Source organism: Phocoena sinus, chromosome 14 (genome assembly GCF_008692025.1).
Source record: "Phocoena sinus isolate mPhoSin1 chromosome 14, mPhoSin1.pri, whole genome shotgun sequence".
NCBI lineage: Eukaryota > Metazoa > Chordata > Mammalia > Artiodactyla > Phocoenidae > Phocoena > Phocoena sinus.
The window spans coordinates 39536812-39557249 of NC_045776.1; the positions used below are offsets into that span (position 1 = coordinate 39536812).

Here is a 20438-nt window from a genome sequence, read left to right on the forward strand (position 1 = left end):
TGGGGTGTGACGGTGAGCACTGTAGCAGCCTTCTAGAGGCCACAAGAAAAAGCCAAGAATATTGCTGCAACGTTATCCCTGACATCACTGTATCACTGAATCCATGCCAGAAGCCACTTACATCCAGACTTAAGAAAAAACTAAACCACTATTTGTTCATGCTACTATAAATAGGTTTATATTACCTAATTATACATACCATCATTTTTCAATGAACATATACAATTGGGAGGCTTTTTAATTTTCAAAATATTTTGGCTTCACAATGACTGTGGGGTGCCACTGGCATTTACTGTCTGGACTCAGAGATGCCATATATCCTGCAGGACCTGGGGCAGCTACATCCAAAATGGCAACAGCATGCACCATGGAAAACCCTGCAACAGAATATTCAGGCCACTTCCAATAGTCATATTAACTGAGCTACTGCTCGCTCGCGCTCTCTCTCTCACACACACACACACTTTTTTTTTTTTAAACTATAGTTTGATACTGTGAAGGGAGACCCAGGATTTATAAAACATGGTCTTTGCCCTCCAGGATCTAACTAATAGTGGAGAAAAAGACTGGTAGATAAATAACTACAAAGAAGCACAGAATTACAGGGGTCAGAGACAATTGTAATTAAGACAGAGAGAGCTAATTTCTGGCTGGGATCCATGGAAGTGATGTCAATTCTGGGCTCTCAAGAACAGGCAGGATTTGTTAGGCAGATGGAACTGTATGATCTTAAATGTAAAGTGGGAACGTACAGGATACATTCAGGGAATAGCTGGTTGAAGATGAAAAGTAGACCAGGGTTTGTATGTGATGCAGTATACGGAGAAAAGACAGCCAAAGTCACAACTTGGTTTGGACATCTCCACTGAGGGGGTAGAATGAAGCAGCGGAGTGAGCCAAGCAGACAAAAGAAGTAGAGAAAAAGCGAAGAGAAGAAGGTAAACAGTAGTGCATCTAAAGCCAATGGATACGAGGATTTTAAAAGAGCATCTGCTTAGCAATAGTAAATACTACAGAGAAGTTAAGAAAAAGAGATGGGAATGTCCTGGCTTTGCATCCAGGGGCTGTTTCTATATAGTGTCAGACCAAGGCAGGAGCCAGGTTGAAGAACCAGAGGCACAAGTGCCAGCCATTCACTCACCATCATACAGCACAGGAGAAAAGTAGGATGGTATGTACAAAATAAAATAGGAACAAAAGTCTGTCCCAACATGAAGAAGAAAACCAGTGCTTGTAAGCGGAAGAAAAAGAACCAGAGAAAGGCATACTGAAGATGCTGGTGCTGGTTCCAGAACCATAGAGCAAAAAAGCATAAGTTGGGAGGTTAGCCAGGTATGAGGAAAGGAAGAGAGGTTTACTGGAGATGCTTTGATTGCTTTTAAGTACCTCTATTTGAGTACAACATATAGCAGGTGGGGAGAGGGAGTGGCTCCAGAGGAAAGCAAAGACAAATAGTTTTATTATATATGTCACTGAAAAATCATTGAGCCAGAGAATTTCATTAATTAAATCTCACCTTTTACCTCAATGTTTAATTCGGTAATTTTAAAAGCTTACTTAACCGTTCCATTTCTACCACAGTGGCTGGCAAAGCTTAAGAACATACGGAGGGAAGAGTCATTACATAGAAACAACAAGGACCCAGGGACTGGAGGCAATTCTAATTTAATTACTGGAGAGATTAAAACATGTTTATTTTACTTATATTGCTTTTCCTATCTGTCAATTCTTGGAATATAAGAACAATTTGATCCATATGCAGATTCCACAAGAATTCACTCTTTTAGATATAAAGTATTTTATACAATACACCCAATGACACCCAATTTTATTCCTATATTCAACTGGATAACTTACCACCGGATCATACTCCCAGAGCTGGTTGCCTTTTAGGTGGTGGCATTTGAGCATTGTGACTGGGCCATTAAGTTTGGAGACATCCAAGCAAAGGTCATCTGTTCGAATTTCTTTGTTGGCAGTGTAAGAGAAAACCTGAAAAACAAAAATGCACACATATAAGCTTTAACAGCAAAATAAATTAGCGTTTTATATGCCCAAGAATCTGGCAGAGAAAAAGACAAGTATTTCAAGATACATGCTTTTTGAACTTTATTAGTGTAATGGAGAATAAATGACTCAGAAAAGACACCACTATCTTTGCAGAGAAGAAAAAAAAAATGATCTTAAGTTCTCTGTATATACAGTGTACTGTCAAGGGTTGTCACCTGTTTGACTAAAAAGGGCAGAATAAATCTCATGTACAACAATGTAAACACAGTTCTCAGAAAGGGCCTTTTTTTTTTTTTGCGGTACGCAGGCCTCTCACTGTTGTGGCCTCTCCTGTTGCGGAGCACAGGCTCCGGACACGCAGGCTCAGCGGCCATGGCTCACGGGCCTAGCTGCTCCGCGGCATGTGGGATCCTCCCGGACCGGGGCACGAACCCGTGTCCCCTGCACCGGCAGGCGGACTCTCAACCACTGCGCCACCAGGGAAGCCCTGAGAGGGCCTTTCCTTTTACAAATGTTTCATTTAAAAAATAATCATTAGATTGAAGGCTCTATTCTCCTAAAGGTCTTTATTATTTTCTCTTTAAAGGTAGGAAAATATTTCCTGAATGATGTCATGAAATAAAAAAGGAAGAAGATGAAAACAAATCCAAAAATTACCCCTTTAAAGCTTTACTAAAATACTCACCTGATTACCTCCCATACCGTGACAGTTAAAAATTCCAACTTTTTCATTCTCTTTTCTAGCCATGTTATCTAGACACTGATTTGTTTCCACATTTCGTATCTAGGGGGACAATGAATAATGAAAAATATCATGAGTTAGAGAGGTTAACTAGACAGACACATACATATCTAACACACACATTAAAATCGATCTAAACTTCCCACTAAATCTCTTAATTCCTTAGGTAAGGGCTATGAGTTGGGAGGGAAAAAAAAATCACTGTCTGGCTATCTAAGATTCTGTGATCTAGAAAGGTCTTACTATTTATATAAGTAATTTTTGTGTTTCATGGAGAAATCCTTTAAGTTCTTTCTTTCTTTCATCCCAAACTGTTCTTCTATGATTTGTATTTAACTCAGTAAGCTCTAGTTTGCCTAATAATTTAAAGCAACTTAACAGCTCCCTGTGGACACTGTTTGCCACCAAGATAAGGGGGCATTACTATTGATAACTACTTTGATGGCTTCTTAGGAGGCTCAAGGTGGGTATTTTCTAAGCAAAGAACCTGGAACTTGGCTTAACTGGAAAGCCTAAGCATGGTGTGTAGTGTAAACACCATTCTTCCATTAGTTATTTGTCAGTTGCATAAAAAAAGTTGAATCAGTCATCTGAATTAGGAAGAATATTTTAAGCACTGATATATTTTTTTTCCTCTGAACCACTACAGTTTAAAAGCATATGGCAAGTTAATAGACATTTGTAAAGTTCTAAATCTGTTGTCATGGGTGGTACTGTCAGCAGGTAAGCCGGAAGGGAGAAGTGGGACAAACTATTATCTGTCATGTCATGTAGATAGAAAAGGAGTAATTGTGTGTGACAGATAAACTGGGGGGAAAGTTAAAACCACAAATAACCCATTTATTTTTATAAACATGTACAGTCTACATATTATTCCACTATTTTAATAAGGCACTAACAAGTCCAGATGCATTTTTTTCTTATAAAGATACAATAGCATAAGTATGAATAACTGTATTATTCCCAGAGGATCAGAATAAGAACTGGGGCTTTGGCAAAAGAGAGGCCTGGGTTTAAGTCCAAATGATCCAAACCCTCTGAGGACAATTTCCTAAGAAAGACTAGTCAGCTTTATGTTGAGGTTGGGTAAGACGGTGCATCCACATACCTACTTGGGAGTCTAGCACGTAGTGGACTCAGAAACAGTAATAATCTGTGCTGCCGCCTTATCGCTAGTCAACTCCGTCTGGCTCTTCCACCAAAACCTCAAACTCAGTTCATGCAAGAACAGGATTTTCCAACTCCTTAATGCTAATACTTCTTCACCCGAACAGTTTAACATACCCCTGCCACTCCACCCCTGACCCTGAGGAGTGCTACCTAAAACAAACCTCCATCATCATTCCTCCATATATTCCGCTCTTCCCCTGATACCCCTAGTTTTATTAATAATCCCACAGGCTGTCAAATTATTCAAGCTGGAAATCCCAAGGCCTTTTTTTCCTGGGTGTAACATATCACATCAGTATCCAGGAATTCTTTTACCACGTAATGCACATCATCTTTTTATCCGTTATTTTAAAGCAGAAACCTATTACCTCATAAATAGATTTTATAAAAGGTTTTATAGTTAGATACAATTTTACATAAAACACACCTTTCTTCACCTTAATGGATAATCAATTAATACTTGATGATCATGGCTATCTTACTTGACAAAAAATTTAGTTCAAATTTTGACAAGGTGAGTCTTTCATATAAAACAATTATTTCCTTATACTTTTGAAAAAGTTACAAACTCCCCAGTCCTTTGTTTTCCTCAATTTTTTTCTTTCAAATATAGATGTAGAGGTTTCTGAAGAAAGGTGATAAATGTCACAGAAATGATTAGGGAAGAACCAACATTATTGTCAGCTTCTCCCTCTCACATGGAATGGGTTTTTTTGGTTAAATAATTATCTTTTATCAAACTTAATAAAAATTTTAAAAATAAAATTCTCGGGCTTCCCTGGTGGCACAGTGGTTGAGAGCCCGCCTGCTGATGCAGGGGACGCGGGTTTGTGCCCCGGTCCGGGAGGATCCCACATGCCGCGGAGCGGCTGGGCCTGTGAGCCATGGTTGCTAAGCCTGTGCGTCAGGAGCCTGTGCTCCGCAACGGGAGAGGCCACAACAGTGAGAGACACGCATACCGCAAAAAAATAAAAAAATAAAAAATAAAAAAATAAAAAATAAAATTCTCCCCAAATGTAATTGGACTTCCTATCACTCAGTAACTATCTTATAATAAATCAACTTTGGCTATTCTGTTTCCATAACTGATGTTGCTAAAAATTACAGCAAATAAATTACACTTACTCTGCACTAGGCATTGTTCTATGAGTTTTACCTGTAACAGCTTATACCACCCTTACACCATTCCTATGAACAATTCTGGATTGTTTTCTGACATAAGAGATCTGAGCCTCCAACCCTTGAGGATACTACTGACAACTAGATGTTAAAAGTAGAGTTCTCCAAGGATTGGAAACCATTACTTCCCAACAACTGTTTTGGTGACAATGAACCTTGATCAGCAAGACATGGCCCAGCTGAGACGGGTGGTCAGAGCGTGGGTGGGCCTCTGGTGGGGCCTGATGGTACTTCTCCAAAGTGCAGGGGAGGGATGGAGAGAAGCCCCGCACACTCGGTGAGGAAGGAACTTCTGTAGAAGGGGAGCTGTGATGTTTGGTCCCTGGGCAGAGAGGATTCTGTCTGGCTCAACGCATAAAGTGGCATCTTTGAGCTGCTCTTCAGGCTGGTTTTTCCACACGTTAGATTGCTAGCGAAGACAATTTTCAGGGAATATCCTCCTCCTTTGTAGTAATACATGTGGGCTACCTCACCTACAGAGTGTGTGAGATGATTTTTGAAGGACATGAAAAACCAGGATGACTAGGGGTGAGTTTTGGGAACAATTCTGTTCTTTATGATGTCAGGAGACAGTAGATCATTTAATAGGTTTCTTTGGTGGGAGTTAACTTTGAAGAGTCTGGGGAAGGGAAAAATTAGGAACATTAAAAAAAAAGTTGAATCAGATGTTCAAAATGGTAATTCTATACAGCTTTAAGGCTATGTAACCAATTACCAGCTTTCTAGTGAACTATGGAATGGTGGTGATAATACTTGTTTCAACGTTCATATTGGAATGGAAATAGGTACCAGACTTGGCTACTCAAAATCTGACACTTAAAAAAAGTCATAACAATATCTGAATGATGCAGTCAGGGAAAAATAGCTGCACTTTCAAGGTGTCTGGAGGCAGATGGGTAGGCATGAGAGCTCAGGGTCGGGGGACACGCAGAGCTGGGCCTCACGCCCGGCTCCACCTGCCATGCGACCTTGGCAGGTCAGTACTCTAAGACAGTGATTCCCAAAACCATGATTTGAACAACTGAATAAACTGTTTTTCAGTATCTGCCACTGAAAAAATGATTTTGTGATCAAGCATGTTTGGGAAATACCAGATTAACAAATTTGAATAGGTTTTCTTTACTGAAGGACTTCTCAAAGTCTTTTAACATAGACTCTTGGTAGGGACAGGGACTGATAGTACAGAAGGATATAATGCTGCTTTTTATAAAGCAGCATTTCCCAAACATTTTTGGCCATAAAATCCACCCCTCCTCCCCTATCCCTTGCCTTTCTAACAGGCACCTTGAGAGATATCAGACACCAGCATTCTTTAGAACATAGTAAGTGGGAAATGTTGCTGTACAAACCTCATTTTCTCATCTGTAAAACAGGGATAACACTCTCTCTCACATTTGCTGAGATCCCTTAGCGAGGTAACACATACAGAGACCCAGCAGAAACCGACACCTAGTAGGTCCACAATAGCTGCTGGTTCTCCTTAACTCAGGTGTACAACAGCTGTCACTAAAATATTATTTTCAACCTTATGAGTTGATGATTGTGAATGCACTCATTCCTGGGAAACCAGGCAAGAAATCAGAGCCTAAGTTTCTTGGTTTCTGCTATAGTCTCCTCCAGAATCCTGGCACCTTCATTAGGGTAGACAATGTAAGCAGTTAAAGGATTCTTGGAATCTACTATTACGGAATCTAGATTTACTTTTTCCCTCTCTGCCATGAGGGTAATACTGGTTAGATACGAGAAAGGGTATGAGTGTTAGTCGTTAAGAGCACAAGCTCTCAAGCCAGACTGCCTGTGTTCAAATCCTGTCTCTTCCATTTTGTGGTTGTGACCTGAGCCGTGTTGCTTAAACCATTTATTTGTGCCTTAATTTACTTACCCGTGAAGTGGGGGAAAATAGCACCTATCTCAGAGTGCTGGGAAATGAGTTAATATTTGTAAAGCATCAGACTGGTGCTTGACATAAAGTTCATGCTCAGTAAATTTTAGGGTGGAAAAGTAAATGGTCAGTCATAAGCCTGGCTAACCTGTAAGAGTCTGGATTATTTGCTTTCTGTGTCTGCTGTTTAGACAATTCACCTCTTGGATTAACAACAACTAGATATCACAATGAAACACATTTATTCAGTTCCAGGTCCCTACAGGAGCTATGAGAGCCAGACTTTGTGGAGCCAGACGTGCTAAATGTACACATTCCGATTTCCCTTTCTGCTCTAAAATCCTATGACTTCAGGTTTCCCTGGGCCCTTGTAACATGACAAGAGGTACCTGATAGGCTAAATTCCAGTCCTAGCAAAGGAAGGCTCACAGAGGTGGAGCTATCACAAGCACAAGCTCCCTAGCTGCACTTTGGCTGGTGCTCGAGAACAACCCCAGTCCCAAAATCAGAGCTTCGACCTGATAGTGTGGCCTAGTATTAAGGACATAAATGCTTAAGACCAGCTGCTTAGTTACTAAGGTAATAACAAGCAGGCCACAGAGGGTAAAATCTGTTCCTTATATAGAAAGACGGCTGGCAAGAGGCAGGTAAAAGGCAAGCTTGCCTAGGCAATCATCTACTGTGTGTTAGACAGGTGGCTCTTTGTAATATGCCTATATTCTGACCTAGCTAACAATGCCTAGGTGTTGTCCAAAATTGGGTCAGTTCTGAAAAAAAAGCTCCTCATTCTTTATTCTGAAGGCAAGCAACTGCTATCAATCTTCCCATGGCATCACCCATGCTGGGCCTTTCTTGACTGGAATGAGGCTCCAGCAAAGGGAATGGATACTCACTAATGAGACAAGGAACTCCGCATACCCTCGCTTGTTTGAGGTGACTTCCTTAAACCACAACAAAGTTCAGAGGCAGGGAGCTCAGGTTAACCATGAAGTAGCCTTAGGAACTACCAAGGACAAACAAGGAGTCTGTGCTCGCTTTGGCACTGGAGACACTGCAACCAGGCTGATCAGTTTCTAACTCACCACCGCGCAGCTCCCCACTGTGATCTAGCTGCTCTACTGCATCCTACTTTTCCACGTTACATCTCCTCCTCTTTCCCCCATCACCAACACCCGCTCTTTACTCTCAGCCAACGATCTTGTGTTCAGCTGAAGAAACAAAGCTCACCAGAGAAGTCCCTCACACTCCCACCTCAAACTACCAGCCTCCAGCTCTCAACCCACAATTCGCCTGACTTGGCCCCGGCCCCCGCTTCCTTCCAGCTGCGTGGATGAACTGCCCGCCCTCCAGCCTCTACCTCCACTGTGCACCACAGCCCATTCCCCCACCTACTAAACGTGACTCCTGGACTCCTGCAAGCAGCGGCTCTTTTCTATCTTCACATTTTCTCTTTTGTGTCCTTGGCATCAGCACAGTTTCATCTTAGCAAAAATAAACAGAAAAACCCTTCTTTAACCCCATTTACCCCTCCAGCTGCCACTTATTTCTCTGTTCAGCTTTACAGCAAAATTTCTTATCCACACTCATGATCTCCACTTCCTCTTCTCCTGATCTCCTGTGAAGCCATCAGGATTCTGTCCCTACCAATCTCTACCGGAACCCACTTGACACAGTGAGATGGAGCCTCCTGACAATGTCTCCCTCACCAATCCAACGGCGGTTCTCAGGACTTGTCTCCCTCCTTTCTCTGCAGTGTTCCACACGATGGATTACTTCCCTCTTTCTTGAAGCAAGTCCTTCACTTACTGGGGCATCACTTTCGTGGTTCTTTTCCTATTTCAGAAATAGTAACTGTTTTTTTTTTGGCTATGCCATGTTGTTTGTGGGACCTTAGTTCCCTGACCAGGGATAGAACTCGTGCTCCCTGCAGTGGAAGCACAGAGTCCTAACCACTGGACTGCGAGGGAATTCCCTCTCTTCCTATTTCAATGCTCTCTCCTTCTCAATCTTTTTGGCTGATTCCTTCTCACCTTCACAATTTCTAAATTGTGGAGTTTTTTATGGCTTGGTCCTCAGTCCTCTTGTCCATCTACAATACATTCACTCCCCCCCAAGGTGCTCTCATGAAGTTTTGTGGTTTTAAAAACCACCTATATACTGCCAACCCCTAACTTTAGATCTCCATCGCAAACTTTTGTCCAAGCTGCAGGGTTTTTAATGCAAATATCTATCCACTATCTTTACCTGGATCAAATGTTAACATGTCCCAGACTGCACTGCTGAGCGCCTTCTGCACCTGCTCTACAGGCCTTCCCATCTCAGTAAGGCCAACTTCACTGCCCCAGAGTCTCAGTCAAAATCTTAATATAATCCTTGGCTATTCTTTTCCTTTCACCAATACACCAGTTCTACTCTTGTTCCCACAGAGTTCTTTTTGACATAGCAGACAATCTGATCCTTTTCAGTGAAAGTCTGCTCATCTCTCCCTGCAACTTCCCACCTCAGAACAAAACCCAAAGTCCTTACTATGGCCTACAAGCTCTATGTGATTTGGCCCTCACTACGTCTTGACCTTATCTTCTTCTGCTCTCCCCCTGTCCACTATACCCAGACAACTGGCCTCTCTGCTGCTTCTGGAATGTGCCAAAGTACATTCCTGTCTTAGGGCCTTTGCACTTGTTTTCCTTGTGCCTGGAACACTCTTTCCCCAGAAATTCATCTGACTTGCTCCTTCACTTCCTTCAGATCTCTGCTCAAAAATCACCTTATAAGAGAGGATTTTTTCAACTACTCCACATAAAAGAGCACCACCACTCCCGCCCACAAGTCATTCTATCCCCTTTGTCCTTACCACCACCTGACACCGTGAATATTTAAAAAAAAAGAAAAATCTGTCTTCCTCCAGAGACTGTAAGATCCACAAGAGCAGAGACTTTATTTTATTCACTGTATTCCCAGTACTTAAAATAGTATCTATCAAATAGTCTGTATGCAAATATTTGTTGAATGAATGAAAGGAAGGAAGAAGTGACAACCTCCTGCAGATCGGGGGTGGGGGTGGGGGTCGACTTTTCCTGAGTGTCAGGAAGATTCAGTCCTGGGGTGGGACCTGTCCACACAAATCATCATTCCCTGTTGTGACTTACAAAGAAAATTTTGCCCTTCTATCAATTCCTGTCACAAAAGTGTTGAGTTTTTCTTTCTTTCTATTTGGATTCACATGCCTTCAAAAAGTCAATTTTATAATTTAAAGGTTTATAAAGATTTGCAACGAACTGCAGACAGACCCAGTAAAAACAAAATTTCTTTACTATAAGCAATGCACTTTCATACAGTATTTCCTAAGCAATTAAAAAATGTTGGCCATAAGTAGCTAAATTGATTTATAAACCACTTCTGGGTTGTAATCAGAAAACTGAAAATCACTGCCTTGACCTAATAAAAAGAGGGACCTTGGGGAATTAGAAGATTATTAAGAAAGGAGAACCAGAATCTTTATGGCCCCCTGGCTTGAGGTATTGCACTGTAGTAAAGAAGAGGAAAAGCACTTTCTCAGTAGTAACACATAGTAGTCCAACACTTCTGCTCCAACAAGTAGAGGGAAAAACAGCTAAATTGCAGAAATCCTATTTTTGAGTCTATTAGAGAGCAATGGAAGCAATTAGGGTGAGGTGAACTGTAATCCCAGAAAGGGAAGAGCCCTCCCTGGGTGAGCTGACAATCACCAGATGTCTTCCTCAGTAAGGACATTTGCTGATGGTGCAGGCTGAGGACAGGGTGTGGCCCAAAAGGGCCTTTTCCTCAAGGAAAGAGCACAGTGATGCTGGTTATGTGAAGGCTAGCATGACAAAATAAAAATCAGAGGAGCCCCAAATATGAGGCCATTCTCCTCATGGGACATTTGCTGTGCTGTCAGTGGATGGGAAGCTGTGGCTAAAAGGGAGAATGAAATCCTCCACATCTCAAGAGGGAAAACTGTCATTACATGTAGATGCCATGATACTATATATATAAAACCCTAAAGACTCCACACAAAAACTACTAGAACTGATGAACTAATTCAGCAAGGTAGCAGGACAGAAGATTAACATAACAGAAATCGGGTGCATTTCTTTACACTAACAATGAAATATCAGAAAGGGAAAGTAAAAAAAAAACAATCCCTTTCAAAACTGCATTTAAAAAAAACACCTAGGAATAAACCTGACCAAGGAGGTGAAAGACTTATATGCTGAGAACTATAAAACATTAATAAAGGAAACTGAAGATGATTCAAAGAAATGGAAAGATATTTTATGCTCTTGGATTGAAAGAATTAATATTGTTAAAGTGGCCGTACTACCAAATCAATCTATAGATTTATGCAATTCCTATCAAATTACCCATGACATTTTTCACAGAAGGAGAACAAATAATCCTAAAATTTATATGGAACCATAAAAGACCCAGAATTGCCAACGCAGTCCTGAGGAAAAAGAATACAGCAGGAGGCATAACTCTCCCAGACTTCAGACAATTCTACAAAGCTACAGTAATCAAAACAGTGTGGTTTTGGCACAAAAACAGACATATGGATCAACGGAACGGAATAGTGAGCCCAGAAATAAACCTACACACCTATGGTCAATTAATCTTTGACAAAGGAGCCTAGAATACACAATGGAGAAGAGACAGTCTCTTCAGCAAGTGGTACTGGGAAAGTTGGACAGACTGCGGCATGTAAATCAATGAAATTAGAACATACCGTCATATCATACACAAAAATAAACTCAAAATGGCTTAAAGACTTAAATGTAAGACATGATATCATAAAACTCTTAGAAGAGAATATAGGCAAGACATTCTCTGACATAAATCATACCAGTGTTTTAAGTCAGTCATTCAAGGCAATAGAAATAAAAACAAAAATAAACAAACGGGACCTAATCAAACCTACAAGCTTTTGCACAGCAAAGGAAACCTAAACAAAATGAAAAGACAGTCTATGGACTGGGAGAAAATATTTGCAAATGATGTGACCGACAAGGACTTCCAAACTGTACAAACAGCTCATACAACTCAATAACAACAACAACAACAGCAAGAAAAACCCAATCAAAAACTGAGCAGAAGACCTAAATAAATATTTCTCCAAATAATACATACAGATGGCCAACGGGCACATGAAAAGATGATCAACATAGCTAATTATTAGAGAAATGCAAATCAAAACTACAATGAGGTATCACCTAACACTGGTCAGAATGGCCATCATTAAAAAGTCTACAACTAACAAACGCTGGAGAGGGTGTGGAGAAAAAGGAACCCTCCTACACTGTTGGTGGGAATGTAAATTGCTGCAGCCACTATGGAAAACAGTATGGAGGTTCCTCAAAAAACTAAAAACAGAGTTGCCATATGATCCTGCAATCCCACAACTGGTCATATATCCGGAGAAAACTATAATTTGAAAAGATACATGCACCCCAGTGTTCACTGCAGCACTATTTACAATAGCCAAGACATGGAAGCAACCTAAATGTCCATAGACAGATGAATGGATGAAGAAGATATGGTACCTATATACAGTGGAATACTACTCAGCCATAAGAAATAATGCCATTTGCAGCAACATGGATGGACCTAGAGATTATCATACTAAGCAGAGTAAGTAGAAAGAGAAAGACAAATACCATATGATATCACTTATATGTGGAATCCAAATTATGACACAAATGAACTTATCTACAGAACAGAAACAATCTCACAGATATAGAGAACAGACTTGTGGTTGCCAAAAAGGAGGTGGGTGAGTAGGGACGGATTGGGAGTGTGGGATTAGCAGGTGTGAACTATTATAAATAGGATGGATAAACAACAAGGTCCTACTGTATAGCACAGGGAACTATATTCAATATCCTGTGATAAACCATAATGGAAAAGAATATGAAAAAGAATGTGTGTGTGTGTATGCCTGTGTGTGTGTGTATATATATATAAATGAATCACTTTGCTGTATAGTAGAAATTAACACAACACTGTAAATCAACTATACTTCAATAAAATTAAAAAAAAAATCTTCCACATCTCCTGGTGCTTAGGAGACAAATTCCTGCTAGACAGCAGACCTGAAAAAATAACAACTGGTTCCCCCCACTGAAAAAGGTGGGAGGCTAAAGTATACTAATCTCAAAACCTCAGAAAGGCAAAACTTTCAGGGTTGAGGAGACAGAGACCCCTCCAAGAAACATACATGAGCCAGAAGTGAACTAAGTCTTCCCTAAAACTGCAACCCAGCCCCACCTAGCTCAATCTTTGTTATGGATTGAATTGTGTCCCCACTCCAAATTCACATGTTGGAGTCCCAACCCCCAGAACCTCAGAATGTGACATTATTTGGAGACAGGTTCTTTACAGAGGTAATCAAGTTAAAACGAGGTCATTAGGGTAGGCTTTAATCCAATATGACTGGTGTCCTTATAAAGAGGGCAAATTTGGAGACAGACGCGTACACAGGAGAATGCCATGTGAAGATGAGGGCAGAGATCAGGGTGACGCTTCTACACGCCAAGGAACACCGATGATTGTCGGCAAACCACTAGAAGCTAGAAAGAGGCAGAGAACAGATTCTTCACAGACCTCAGAAGGAGCCAAACCTGCCCACAGTTTGATCTTGGATTTCTAGTCTTCAGAACTGTGAGACAATACATTTCTGTGTTTAAGCCAGAAGTGGTATTTTATTATGGCAGCCCTATGAAACTACTAAAACCCCTGACTTGATCAGACCCCTGGACTAAAGAGAAGGACCCATTTAGATTTCCTACACACAGAGCACAGCTTTGGCTGGGAACCAGAAAGAACGGCTATCGACATTCTAGGAAAACAGTGGGACAGGGCACAAGAAATACTTCCTTGTGACCATCCTGGTAGTTATACCAGAAGGTAAGAAGGCAAGACTCTCTCACACCAGACCCTATACCATGGGCACCCACAAAGATTAAAAAGGCCAAACTCCAAAGCACAACTAATTGTGTTGGCTAATTATAACCACTAATATGTAAATTATTTCAGTTTCAAGAAGATCTGCTGCTGAATTCTAAGAGCAATGACTAAAGGCATCATCAGAGATAAGTATGCTAACCAATAGTCTTTCCAACCTCCATGCCCACACTGAGATTTTGGACTCCCAAGGGAAAATAAATGGGTGTTAAAAATACAACTTATTATAAATGGTCTTTCAAGTTTCCTTGTCAGTTCTTTACAATTTATCTTTACTTTGAAGTTCCTCACACTTTAATTTGGGCTAATTAATGCTAGGACATTAGCTTTAGGAATATATGGTTTCAACTAAATGGGCCAGTTTGTTAAAATAAGAAGTCTATCAAAGACACTAATATACTGTAACAAAAGTCCAACTGTGAAAAAAAAAAAAGTCCAACTGTGAAAGGTGAGAGGTAGAGCATTCTTATTTTAACAAAATATAACATGATAAAAAATTAATAAGTAGACTGCTTCAACTAACAAGAACTTTCTCACATTTGAGGTAACTTTAATACGAAGGTACTCCCTTGTTAGAAGTGTAACCTCTATTCTTTTTTATAAATCAGTGAGAACATAATAACCACACAGAATATACACACACACACACACACACACACATATTTTTTTTACCTCTCCCAAAGAGAAATAGTGACGTGGAATCTGAGAATCGGGATAGATATTCTCTAGGTACCAAGAGAAAGGTCTGCATTGAAGTTTGTGTCTTAGACCAAGTCTTGATGATATATCTCCATAATCTACCTTTGTAACACCTGTTAAAAGAAATAAGTGACTGAATTATTAATGTTCCATTAGGTAACACATTTCTATTTATATATTGCATCTAAAAAGCCAGTCAAACAGGAAAAGTAGTATCATTTTGGTGATGTGTGACTACACAAGTGACATACCATAAATCCACCTCCCAAAGTATAAAACAAGGAAATATATGTGTTTTTCAAAGAAAAATTAAATTTATCTGAGAATGATATATATGCTAATAATATTACACACAAATGTAAGTTATATGGGGTCAGAAAAGTTTAATATTTGTTAAGGCAAAAACAGAAATAAAGACCAATTTTGCCCAAATATGAAACAGAGGTTAAACAGAGCAATTGTTTCCAGTCAGGTTTCTCTCTCACAGCTCATTGAATTGTGTGCGCTACCACTGCACAGTCTTGTAGGTGATTGAAGAGGATGGAATGGTAGCAATGCCAGGCAGATTTATAGCTGATGGAACAGCTGTTGCCACAAAACTCAGAAGAGCAGAGAAAAACTCCTGGAGAGAAGTCCCTGGAGGCATGTTACAGGGCTCTGCACTGGCCTTGAAATACTTGACGCTTTCACATACACGTTAAATGTTGCAGTTAGGTTTAAAAAAAAAAGAACATCGAAAGCACCTGGACCAATAGTGACTTCTGCAAGACTGGATCATGTATTGTTATTGTTAATGACATATACCAGGCATTCTGCTAAGCACCTTCTATATGTATGTGACTTCCTTTACTCCTTACAACAACCTATGAGGTAGGTGTCTCACCTCTGCTCAGAGGTTCTCTTCCACTCCTTCTTATCTCTCTGCAGAATGCATTAGGATCAGACCAAGAAAGTTAGTTTTGTAATTCTAATGCAAAATAATGCTAACCTGGAGAAATTATATAGAAGAAATTCTTGAATTCATCCATCCACACTTCTGCAAGTCGTCTGTTATTTTTATTGATAATCTGCCCCGTGCCTCCTGGAAACGTGTAGGGTGTAGCTTTCCGAAACACATGTCCAACGTGTGAGCAAGTAACAATCTCCAAAGTTCCTCCACACTGCCAAATCTGAAAACAACAGCAAAGAAGACCAGTTTTTAAACACTGATAATTATATAAAAAAAAAAAAAAAAACGGTTCACATCTTATTCAGTTTCATAGCTGGAATTTCACAGGATCAAGGGCGTACAGTGGAGCTCCTGCTATATGGTCCCAAAGCCAGTGCTTCCTCAATTTTTGGTTCTGATCAAACCAGAAGTTGAAGGTTAAATTCAGAAAGATAGGTAAATGCAAAATACAGAAAAGACTTGAGGTCCACAGCAGTATTTCTCTAACTGCAGGCCATCACTCTTACGAGGGTCATAAAATTCAAATTTGATGAACTGCAACCACTACTAACAAGGACATACTGTTTCATGAAATGTTTATATTATGGGTTGTGTGTATATTTATTAATATGGTTCGTGGTCAAAAACTTTGACCATGCAGTATTCAGCCAGAGTCCTATCTGTTCCTCCTTCTCCAAACCTGTCACAACCTGTACATTAAACAGAACCTAGGAATCTAAACTTGATTACTCACGAGTTATTCAGTGGACAGTGAGAGCACACTCTATGGTGTTTGTGAGAATAAAAACAAAAAAGGAGTAAAAGAAAGATTAACTGGTTTCACATCCTTAACGAAATTATCCTTTCAAAATACACTTTTCCGTAAGTCAAACATGTATTTTCAATTAAAATACATTTTGAAAAATTTTGATTTTGTTAAATATTGTGTGCCTACCTTAACATTCTCACAGGATCATAAAGTGATACAGCTAAGTAGGATCTCCAAGATGATCTGGAGTTCAAACCTCTCCTTTTATAAAGAGCAAAGCTATCTACCAGGAACACAGCAAGCTAGCTGGGTTAGACTCCAGCGCAGTTCAGTGTGATTTCCACTATAGGCCATGTGTCTAAAGTTCATTATTTTCAGAAATACACTATGTCATTTTAAAAATATATTGTTTTTTGTGAACAGGAAATGCATAAGACTTAAGGTTGACTGGGTTACATTCATTTAGAATAATTTCAGAATTCTTTTGCCTTTTTCTTTTTATGGGGAAAAATATAAAGCTGGTAAAGTGACCAGGTTTAAATAAGAGAGAACAATTTTCAAACCAGAAGGACAAAGCATATTAAAGAAAGTGAGATTATGTTTTTGGCAGTTAAGTAACAAAGTAGCATCTACAAACTATGTGTTATTTTTGTTTATTTTTAGAGTTTGAATCACTTCCTGGGAAGTAACAAATTAAAGACAACAGGGGAATCTTGTATAAGTTTTACAGGTGGACTAGTAATATAACTAAATTATTTGCTTAAAATAGTTTATAATGAACCTTTAATAGTATCACCAAACTTTTTATGGGCTGAAGGCTGTGAAGTCTGATTAAACTCATATTAAATTCACTTTTTAATTTTTATTTAGAGATAACATAAATATTTAAAGCATATCCATATTTGAGGTTATACAGATTACTTTTTTCAAAGGGAACTTACCCTAAAGGAAATTTCTAGGTTTTCTCCTCCCCAAATATCCATTCCAGCATCATATGTTCCAATTTCCTGAAAGTAATCTCTGTCTATTGAAAAAAGGCCTCCTGCCATTGTAGGTGTTCTGAAATTCAATCATAATACTATACCGTTAATTGTAACAATTTAAAATTTACTATCAGTTTTTGTTTTTAAAAGTAGTTTTATAACTGTTTGTAACTACAGAATAAATGCTTATTCTCACACTCTGCAGAAACTTTCACAGGCTCCCAGGGCTTTCTTTGTTTTTGTGCTGGACCTGCACCCCAGTTGTGCTGTCACAGCTCCTACCTGGACATCCTTCTCTGCCTGGACACCCTTCCCTGCCCAGTCCCAAGGGCTCTTACTGTCTTCAGTACCTTTCTTGATCCTCAGGTCCTGACTGAGCTTCTACCCCAAACTCCTTAAATTGAAGCTATTTCTCATAATCCTCTCCATCTGACTGTGTATCTACTCCATAGTTCCAAGCAACCATAAATGCAGTTGACCACATCAACCAACTAGATTCACGTTAGCAGCTCTAACACGCCAGGTTCTAAGGGGTGGCAAATATTGCAAAGATGTAAGACTAAACAGGATGAAAGCAATGAAGCCCTTTCCCTCAACCTTTAAGGAAGGAGATGAAGTACAGAATAAAATCAATATACTCCTCCTAAGTAAGGAGATCATCATCCTGACCAAGTATGGTAAATTCTCTGCCTCAAAACATGGCCTAGGTATGTAGAGTGGGTGCGAATAGGTAGAATTAAGCAGAGAAATGATAATGAAGGAGGATTTAAATAAATGAATACCAAATATTGGTTTCCTTGAAGAATGAATATGGAGAAAAATTGGGTTCCAACTAAGAGACCGTAATTAAGTTCCAGGGACAGAGGACACTATGGAGATCATATTTTAGGATGAACTGGCTACCTATGTAACCCTAAAACATACTCATTCCATGCACTGGTGAGGGTGGCAGCATTTGCTTTTCCAGTAGAAATAGTTGTTTCCACAAAGAAGTTAGGACTTACTTTGATTTTAGAAGAGAAAAAAGAATGAGAAAGTCTAATATCTTAGGAGTCAAAGGAAATAAATAGGCTGACACCCTGCATTATCATTTAGTGCAGGGGTTTCTTGACCTAGGTTTGGGGATCTCTCTAAATTTCCTAGACTTGTATGTAAACCCTTCTGTCTGCACATGTGCATCCCTGCCTCCCACCCCCAGTCCCACTTTAGAGAAGACTCAAAGCTTTTATCAGATTTTTCAAAGAAGTCAATCATGTATGGAATGTTTAGTGACCCCTGGTTTAGACGGTGATTTGAACTGTCACCAAAAGAGTGGAAAAGTCCCTTTACTAGGAAAGGACTCGGGCTGGCTAGGGAGAAAGAACATAGAATTAGTGAAACCTCTCTTCAACTTTGTCAGAACTGGACTTAATTCAAAGGAAGACAGATCTGGGAAGCCTTCTCCTCTCCTGGAGAGGAGAAGGCTAAAAAGCCTGGTGCTGCAGGAACTCTCAGTTACTACAGAAGCAGCAGGCTGACGCAACTGGAATCCTCGGATGGCTCAGAAGGCTCAAGGTCTCTATCTAAAGGTCCTGAATAGCATGAAGGTTTTTATCCCTTTCTGAAAAAAATCTATATAAGACCAAATATAGAACAAAAGAAAAAGCAGAAATGCATTAATGGAAATCCTTTTTTATACTTTTGTCAATTCTAGTTATTTTTATATTTGAAACAAGCTTTTTCTAACCTTATCAGATGGTACATGTCTGAATTTAAAATCTTACATTTTACATTTTATTACCCAGTTTTAGGTATTATTTTCACATATTGGCACTTACAATTAATTAAGGGATGGTTTAAGTTAAATATTATTATCCCTAACAACTGAATTAAAGCATAAATTATAGATTTGCAAAACACTGTTCATATGGGAATGAAAACATATGCATGTCACTATCATTTCTCACAGGCACTAGATTTATAGAAATGAAAAATTCAAATTTTATTAATTCATCAGAGAAAAAAAATCCCTCTTTGAAATAATGATATACATGAAAGATGGCTCTTAACTACATATATGGTGCACAAATCCTTCATGTCTTTCAAAATACACATATAATCCTTCTAATATGATCCCCAATGCTTCACAATCCCCTGCCAATAACACATTAGGGAAAATGTTTTGACAAATCAATTACCTCACAGGAAGAGTTCGATCACCTTTCCTTCTGTCCATTTCTCTTTGGGGAACAGGATACCAGCGAAAATTGAGCTTCCAGTTGAATCCACCATAGGTCATGTCAGAACCTGCCATGTACTCAAAAGTATCATCACTGATCACATCAATGATAGGACAGACCACTGTCTTCCTAAAATCATAAAAGCAAATTAAAAATCTTTTAAGACCTTCTTTTTTGAGGGCTATGGTAACAACTGCATAACAAGTGTATACTAGGTGTTTTTAAAATAAAAATACATTCTATTATGTTAAGGACAATGGTGAAAAAATTCCCTGCTATATCCTACCAAGCTAGCATCATAATTATTTATCACATTTATTTATAACTTATTGAAAATAACCTTCCATCCCTCTTCCATTCATACTTTTATATATTTGCCACATGTAAAAGTACTTCAAATATTTCTACAGTATTCAAAAATAACTTTTAATGACTATATATTTAATAATTCTAATGACTACATATTTAATAATTTTAAGCTAACAATTTTCTTAATAAATGACTTCTGGACATTTGTATTTCTTATATATTTTTGCTATTAAGATACTAAGTGACCATGTTCATATATACAATATTTCACTTTTGCTGTAAGAGTGAACTTCCAGGAGTGAGATAAGCAAATTAAAGAACTTTTTGTGGCACTACTCATAACTTCTCTCCAAAAGTGTTATATGTATATACAGGTTCCTTATAATACTATCAACTTTGGATGCTATTTTCTTGCAATTTTGTTACTATAATAATGTTACACAGTATCTCTGGATTTAAAAAAATTATCTTTTCTAATGATTAGAAAGAGTATTTTTCCTGCAGTTTGTATTTCTTCATACAAATTGTCTGAACACGCACTCTGAAACATTCTTCTTTTGGTAGTGTGAT

At 39.0% G+C, this 20438-nt stretch overlaps 1 protein-coding gene across 3 annotated transcripts in view; it reads right to left on the bottom strand.

The window, feature by feature from the left end:
- The window catches only part of GALNT1 (polypeptide N-acetylgalactosaminyltransferase 1), a 127362-nt gene that overhangs the window by 4683 nt on the left and 102241 nt on the right, over positions 1 to 20438 (bottom strand). For 2 of the 3 annotated variants that reach the window (XM_032603587.1, XM_032603586.1), the window contains 6 exons: positions 19518 to 19688; positions 17299 to 17416; positions 15649 to 15829; positions 14634 to 14773; positions 2696 to 2794; positions 1858 to 1992 (listed from right to left, as the gene is read on the bottom strand). In XM_032603587.1, coding sequence (XP_032459478.1) covers positions 1858 to 1992; positions 2696 to 2794; positions 14634 to 14773; positions 15649 to 15829; positions 17299 to 17416; positions 19518 to 19688 — 844 coding nt within the window. Of the gene's footprint in view, positions 1 to 199; positions 378 to 1857; positions 1993 to 2695; positions 2795 to 14633; positions 14774 to 15648; positions 15830 to 17298; positions 17417 to 19517; positions 19689 to 20438 lie in introns of all 3 variants that reach the window. The other variant, XR_004345523.1, reaches the window with a different exon arrangement.